At 39.1% G+C, this 8,255-nt stretch overlaps 1 protein-coding gene across 1 annotated transcript; it reads left to right on the top strand.

Annotated features, from left to right (window-relative positions):
- Positions 1–750: 750 nt before the first annotated feature.
- Positions 751–3,951, top strand: LOC139460499 (uncharacterized). Its single transcript, XM_071241976.1, has 5 exons — positions 751–1,075; positions 2,246–2,439; positions 2,817–2,908; positions 3,452–3,650; positions 3,826–3,951. The coding sequence occupies exons 1-5, from the start codon at positions 751–753 to the stop codon at positions 3,949–3,951; spliced, it is 936 nt and encodes a 311-aa protein (XP_071098077.1).
- The last annotated feature ends 4,304 nt before the right edge of the window (positions 3,952–8,255 follow it).

The raw sequence follows: 8,255 nt of genomic DNA, 5'->3' as shown, positions 1-8,255 counted from the left end.
AAATTATATTTGTATTTATTGTCAATGATACCACTGTCACTGTAAGCTGCCAATGTGAAGTTCACAGGTCATTCGTCATATCCCTCAAATGACATCTCTTCTTTACCACCTCCACATAAAGATTCTGATAAACAAGTCCCTCCACTGTTGATCCAGAAAACATAAGACGGACACACAACACCCAAGTAAATACTCCTGTCCAGTAACATTACCAGATATACGTCACACATGAAGGCGGAATTTCCTTTTTGCATTAATTGTTATTTACCAGACATGTGTGGGTATAAATTGGAACAAAAAAATCAGGACACAAATAATATTACATTTAAGCATTGATTGTATTGAATCCCTTCTGTCTGCCTTAATGACTTCATTAATCAATTTAATCAATTGGACCCACTGACATAGTATACCCAGTAAGTAATCGTCTATCGATCGTCTGAGGCTTTGTTAAGTTAGTGAATCTTTCCAGTACAACAAAGCATTAATGCTAATGGAATCCACACACTAAATCCTTTCTCCTTTTCAGACAATGTGTTCACAAATTCAACACAACACTCGTTTTGCCCTTTGAGACCCTGCCAGCTGAATGTGTCTTTCAGTGACTGGCAACAAAAACTTGAGAGACACGCTGAGAAAATGTGAACGCCAAAAGCAAAAGGGCAGTTTGTGTTTTGTTTCCTGAGTGACGGAGAACGCATACGCATGTGGATATGATGTGTGGATTTTGTTCTGTGAGCCGTATTCATTATGAAAGTGTTTCAAACGTCTACCCTTGCTTTATTTGGATTCAATTTGTCTTATGTCTTAACTCTATTAACGTACAACACGGACAGCTGCATTAATGCGACTTTCTACAGAAGATTGGAGATGGATGATCTGATGTTTGCCGGGAGTCTGATAGAAGAGATCAACCTGGTGGACATGAGGGCTGAGTGCTTCTCTCAGTGTCAGTGGCGGGTAACGTTTAACATGGTCTTGTACAACCCCCTTATTAGAAAGTGTAAATTGTACACTGAAGCCTTTGATTCGAGCAGTGATGACTCTGTTGAAACCGGATGGGAGTACTATGGAAGTGAGTATGAATGGGCACTTAGAGAATAACCGATGAGATATGCTGATTAACTGCTTGTGTGAAGGATGTAAGACCCATGTTATGAGGTTCAGTCTTGTAGAATGCTTAGAAAAGTTAGTTTGTTCAACACCTACGACACAAAGGTCTGATTCTACAGGGTGATTCAGGATAGCCTATTGAACATGAATCTATGTTAATCAAAATTATAGGGTAGGTACAAAACTAAAAGCAGTCGAATGCCAGGTACGTATTTAAAATTTTAGGTTTATTATAGAAAGTTTGGCACATCAAAGTTCGACAGATTGTATATCTGCATGTGGGATAGAGGCAAGATTTGTAATAACTGTCACATAAGGCAAACACTTATGTAACATAGATTTCTTGTTGTAGAATGCCTTGTATTTAAAATGGCCGACATTTGTACTGTTTCAAAACAACTTACAATGTTGTCACTGGAAACGTTTGGCTTTTAGCCCCAATATGAGAAAATGAATATATATACTTATAAATCACGCTTCATCATACAGAATGAAAACCTGTCTCCATTCTTCTACAATGAAAGGGGATGTAGACAAGAAAACCCAATGTCCCCCTATCTATTGGTGCTCGTTGCAGAAATTTTGGGAATAATGATTAGTGATGATAATGAAATAAAACGTATAAAATTAAATTAAACATATTCTGTGCTGAAGATACAGAAATATGTCCAGATGGGACTGGTATATCTATTATGTTAAGTACAAGTGGAAATATTTCGTGCATATCCTCTGTGTTAAGATTGCATGCTTGCAAAAGTTGGTGTTGGCTCTTTGCACCACCTACGTGGTCATGTAGATAGAGCATCAGCCTGGAGAGAGGAAGATCGTGGGTTCGATCCTTGACCACGTACTACCAGTGAACTTTAATATGTGATACTTTTGTCACTCTGCCTGGAGAGTGACATGGTATACCAGTGGGCTAGCACTAAAGAACCCGCATTAGTCTGGACTGGTACAAGCAGACACACACACACACATACACGCACACACACGTGCATGCACGTCGCTATATAAGTGCAATAATTTTGGATGCGACGTTAAACCCCACTCACTCACGTCACTTCACTTCACCCTTAACCACTGATGTCTGTGATGGCTGATATGAATATAATAATTCCTACTTCGTCCCTAGTTTCATGTGCCGACTTTACACTTGAAAATGCACGTGCAGATGTTAACGTCATCAACACTGATCCCAAAGATGTCTGTAACACCAACATCATTGCCTCCGATGACAACACGTCATCCTGTTACACAGGTGCATCATGGGAAGTGGTGCCAGTCAAGTGTGTGTCATGCTATATAGGCATGGCAAGGCAATCCATGGTAGGTTCGCATTGATGTGTATCCCTTTGTCGGCATCAAATAAGATATATTGAATAAGATTGACTATTACCAACACAAATTTTGTTTAGTTTTTCTAAATGGGTAAACGAAAGAAGCGGTAAAACTTACCTTTAGCTATGTTTATCGGTGTCATGTTTACAATGACATTACAAAGTTGGAGATTGTGAAAATGTAAGAGCAATGCATGAGTTACCTTTGACATCGAGTACGACAGCTTAGGTTCAACTTGTACATGTGACTATGCGATTCCAGATAGGGCAATTGACCCAAGCTTGTTATATATGTATAATGAACTCAAATAAATACAAGTGGGTTCCTATTTGAATCTTCTTTAAAATATCGTTTCTTTAAAGCAGATTCCATCCATGGAATATTCAGAAGATTTGAACTTTGACCTTGCTGCAGGGATGAAGCTGAGGCTGGCAGTATCTGGAGACACAACTGAGTAGTAAGTAAACCTACAGTAAACTACGGTTGTATCAAACTCAAATGGACTATTAATTTAGGTTCGTTATAACCGTAGTTCGTTATAAGCATACACGCAACATCTGAACAGGGATAAAAAAATGAGTTAGTACAATCTGTCAGTTCATTATAAACGCATTTAACTGTATTTACATATTACTTAGGGACCATAGCAGAAGTGTTTTGTAGTCGCACAGTATGTAAAGAACATACTCGCCTTAGATTTGTATATCTGCATAACAATGTTTCATCAATCTAGGTTTCTCAGGAGATTTTGTTTGGGTGGGATCAAGCTGTTGCAGAAACGTCACATTCAAATGTCGCCACGCGTTTTAATGCAGGTTAAATGTTAAGACAGTGGATATTACTGTTCAGAGCAATAACAGAGCAATATTGATATGTTATGTGAAGCCATTCCCATTCCCTCACAGTCAGGGTCAGGTATAAACTTCCAAATTTTGTTTATGCTGGAACATAAAGAGTATATATGCATACTATGTACGATGTATCCTGTGTGTTATTGCAGCAATGAGGTCTTCTTTGAAGCCCAGAACACGGACCTTGTGTACCTGTTGTCTTTGAGATGGAGCAACAGCCCAACTCGAGCCGTCTTCAATACACTGCAGGGAGGAGCATATGGTACAGAAGACGTAGAGCTTGATGTTTCAGTCAATGACATCAATAACTACGTCATTGAAATCCACATCAGTGAGTCTGATTTTATGGTGAGTTATGGTGACTTACATCACAAACACAGCAATTGACACTTGTCTCACCCGACACAATATACAGGTTCCGTTTTGTGTATAGAAAATAATTATTTTTGTCCTGCTCATAATGTCTCTTCAATGATACATTTTCGGTACACATTATGCTGTAATGTCACCGTCTTCTTTCCAGACGTATGCTGACGGGACTCTGTTGATGACCAACCAAATGCGTCTCCCTATCACTGACGTCCGACGTGTCACTGTGGAAGGTCTCACGGCACTGCACAGTTTCCACATTGGCTATGCTCTGTGCTGATTTCCACTTATGACATTCACAATTACCCTGCATCAAGATATGACTCTGTGTAAACATCATTTCTGTATATGTGGCCTTTAAACATGACCACCACGATTATGTTTCTAGGTTTGTCAGCACAATATCTGTGCCTGTGGGTTTCACTGAATTGGTAAAAGTCTGAGACCTGCACCACTTCGGGCTTTTCTCCCACATTAAGCTGACACGTCGTGGTATGACTGGAATAATGTTAAAAGCGGCGTTAAACCTAACTCACTCACGCACTCAAAAATGACAAAACGATCGTATTAGTAAGAAAGATCTGCCAAAAGTAGTGCCCAACTTACGATTCCAACTAAAGCAGGGTATGTGTTTATGAATCGCTATAAAATAGAGATGATACCAGAGGCTCGCGAAATGGTGAGGCAATCCTGCTCCACTGGTATAGCTATCAAGCTAGCTTTTCTGAAGGAAATATTATTGAAGTTACCTCTGATTAAATAATGAAAACTACATCAAAGGAATACATTCAAGTGAGTTTGGTTTTACAACGTTTTTGACAATATTCCAGCAATATCATGGCGGGGAATACCAGAAATGGGCTTCGCACATTGTACAAAAGGCTACCCGACCACCCCTGATACATTTAGGAAAAAAAACCCAATTATTTATGAGAACACTATTAACGAAATAATTACAGAGCAGAACTTGTTCTTTGTGGTCTACATGTTGTTACTCAAATATCCTCTTACCAAGTTTCGAATCGAATCGAATACCACCTAATGGGGACATAAGCGTAGGAAAAGATTGTCCTAGAATGCCTTGCAATATATTATTCTTGTGTAAATATTGTCTCCGAAATTGGCTAATGATCTACTCTCATGCAACCATCATCTCTGAAACTTAAAAAAGGTCTCCCTTGGTTAAAAAATTGTATTTGATATGGGGGAAAACGGTCAAAAGACAAAATTGGGAAACAACATCTCAGTTTCTCGGCAGAGGAGTGAGTGAGTGAGAGAGTTTGGTTTTACACCGCTTTTAACAACTTGGCTACACGACTGCCCCTCTCGGCAGAGGAAGAAACACAGGATGTGATAGATGTGATGGTTGGAATGAATGTTTGACATTATGCCCAGACGTTACATTACCGCTACCCAAGCTCATAAAACATATGACAACAATCCAAACTTGTTAGATAAACTACGAAAAGCACAGTAACCGGTCTTTCATCTTTACACATTCTGTTTAAAAATGACACATTTTAGGGTACTTGGCTGACAAAAATTCGCCCTTTTCTAGACTTGCTGTATTTTATATAACATTTGGTAAAATAAACGTTTGACTGTTTAGCAGATGGTTTTAGCTAATACAAAATATGAAAACAATGAAAACTTGTCAGATGTTCTATGACAAGTACAGTAACCAGTCTTTTACCTTAACACATACTGTCTCAAAAGGACACTTTTTGGCACTAAGTTGATCATTGTCGACTTTTCTAGACTTGCTGTTTTTTACATAGTATTTGGTGTAATATACTTTTGACTGTTTAGTGGATGTTTGTAGTTTGTAGGCAAGAGGAAAACAATCCAAACTTGTCAGATATTCTATGACAAGCACAGTAACCGGTCTCTCACCTTAACATATACTGTCTCAAAATGACACATTTTTTGGCACTAAGTTGATCATTGTCGACTTTTCTAGACTTGATGTATTTTACATAGTATTTGGTGTAATATACTTTTGAGTGTTTAGTGGATTTTTGTAGCTTGTAGACAATTGGAATTAAATCAATACTCGACAGGTTTTCTTTGACAAGCACAGTAACTGGTCTCTCATCTTGACACATTCTGTTTAAAAATGACACATTTTATGGAACTCGGCTGAGTCCTGTTTTAATAACTGTAATTCTTTAAAATTGGTCCTTAGACCTCTTCAATTCCACTGTATAAGTGGATGGTAATTGTTTATGTTATCGGTGGTGGACGGACGGGCAATCTACTTTGCCCTGATCGTGGCGACTTACTTGTTGCGCCCACGGGGATGAGGAGACACATCCATGTCTTCCAAGATTTGATACTAGTTGAAAACTTGAGTTGGATCATAGAGACTCCTTGAGAATCAGGCAGATTTGTGTGAACAATCTAATTTCTTGCTGGCATTTTTAACGGATGGAGATGGTTATGAATGTTGCGTCTGAGTCTGTGAACCTACAGAAGCAACAACTTCAGGAACAGGATCAACAACTTCTGGAACAGGAGCAATGTTCAGAATGGAATAGGGGGCGGTCGGGTAGCCAAGTGATTAAAGCGTTCGCTCGTCACGCCGAAGACCCGGGTTCGATTCCCGACATGGGTACAATGTGTGAAACCCATTTCTGGTGTACCCCGCCGTGATATTGCTGGAATATTGCTAAAAGCGGCGTAAAACCATACTCCCTCCCCTCAGAATGGAATATGTATCTGTTTTTGATCCAAGTAATATCACTCTGGGTGTCAACAGGTGTAATAGATTTGTTTATTGTTCCTGACACAGCTGTGGAATAAGTAAAAATGACAGAGTTTGGGGTTGGCTAGCTAGTATCTTTGCATCTGGGTTAGAGATTTTTTTTCCAGTTCGTTTTCCTGGTAAAGCATTTGATGTGAGTAACTCCTTGATCTTTCAGCTCTGAATTTACTTGTAGTTCTTCTTCGGTCAGGTCAGCGAGGATTCAATCTGTATCACCCACAATACCTTTACAGATATTGAGGGTGTTATGGAGTGAAACATTTACCTGGATAGTGAAAGCTTGCAGAGTTTTTGATTGTTCACGAGTTTGGCACTCGATCAAGAGGAAACTATTTCTAAATTTCCTGACATTTTGAACATCACCAGCGATGCAAAGGTTGATTGTGCAGTAGCAAACGGATTTGGCATTGAAGGTTCACCATCAATAGTTTGAACAACTAAAAATCTGTTCCAACTATCAGGAGATGACAAGGAATATTCAACAGATGAACTATCACCCAATGCACGTTTGGGTTTTTTTTGGTTTTGCCATGGTAAGTTCTTGTATGTTTCATCACCCCAGCTCCCCACCCACCACGAAATGTCAAAGACCAGCGAATCTCCAACTGGCAGCACCACGGCTACTGAGGTGGTATGTTCAAGCAGAAGAATAAATTAAAAAATAATTAATCCACCAGATTGGCTCATGAGCCACCGCCTTCTGGGCATTGGCAAAGTAAACATTTGAGAAATTTGTTCATGTTAAGTTAGTGAAATAATTTGACCAATAACCCCAAAATACTAGGTAACAATAAAACATATACAAAATACAAGGGGTAAAAGAAACATAATGCACAGAGCTTGGCGTGACCAGCCGATTTATAGAACCGGGTGCATTCTAACACCCATCTAGGTGAAGTCAGGGTCGAAGTGGTGTATTGGGCAAAGGAACGCTATTCCTGGAACCAGCGCCCTCAACCACCAGACTATCTTTCTACAGCGACACGGGTGCGCAACTCACGACAAACGGGTTGCTGAATTTTGTCGACTCATACAACAATCAATGGGGTGCTGAGGACACATTCTACCCCAGGTCCACACGGGGGAACAGCTATTAGCGTTACCCAGCACTCACCACGGGGAGGTTGCTCTTCACGAATGCCGCTTATGTATATAAATCATTATCAATTAGTGATGGTACCAGTTCGTGTTCGTGTGAAGGAGAACACCCACAAGCATTACTAAAAAGTGTTATCCCAACTAAAACAGTTGTTACATTTGACCATTTTCTAAATGGCATTGTGTGTTCATAGATTTCGGACATGGGAGCCGTGCCAATTTACACTTGTCAGAGATGTACACAAGGTACGTGATCTAGACCACCATTCGTGATACTTTCATCTTTTGCCTTGGTGGCTGAGTGTTCATGTATTTCAATAAGTAATCAAATAAGGATGCAAAAATGTTCTGAACAATTGAAGTGATTATTGAAAAGGTAAATAGTGCCAAGTCGTTATTTTAGAGATTTCCCAAGAGGAAACCATTAATGCTGAATATGAATTATGAATTAAGATACTTATACATGATAAACGTGTTTCAATTTTTGGGCACATGATATTTGCTTACTTAAGATTTATACGTACTGATGTTCATGGTTTTTTTTGTATAACTATACCGAGATAGTTAGGAATGGTCTACCATTTACATTTTTTTATAATTTGTTAGGAAAAACATGTATCATGTTGTATGTAAGATAGCATCAGTCTAAGTCAAAACAGCTCTATTTATACACAGTCGGACATTTCATGACCAACTTACTTCAAATAATACAGCATGCACAT

This window comes from Haliotis cracherodii, unplaced genomic scaffold (genome assembly GCF_022045235.1).
Source record: "Haliotis cracherodii isolate W230 unplaced genomic scaffold, xgHalCrac1.p SCAF_14, whole genome shotgun sequence".
In the NCBI taxonomy this organism is placed as follows: domain Eukaryota; kingdom Metazoa; phylum Mollusca; class Gastropoda; order Lepetellida; family Haliotidae; genus Haliotis; species Haliotis cracherodii.
The sequence above is the reverse complement of the archived record's forward strand: the minus strand, read 5'-3'. Positions and strand labels throughout refer to the sequence as shown.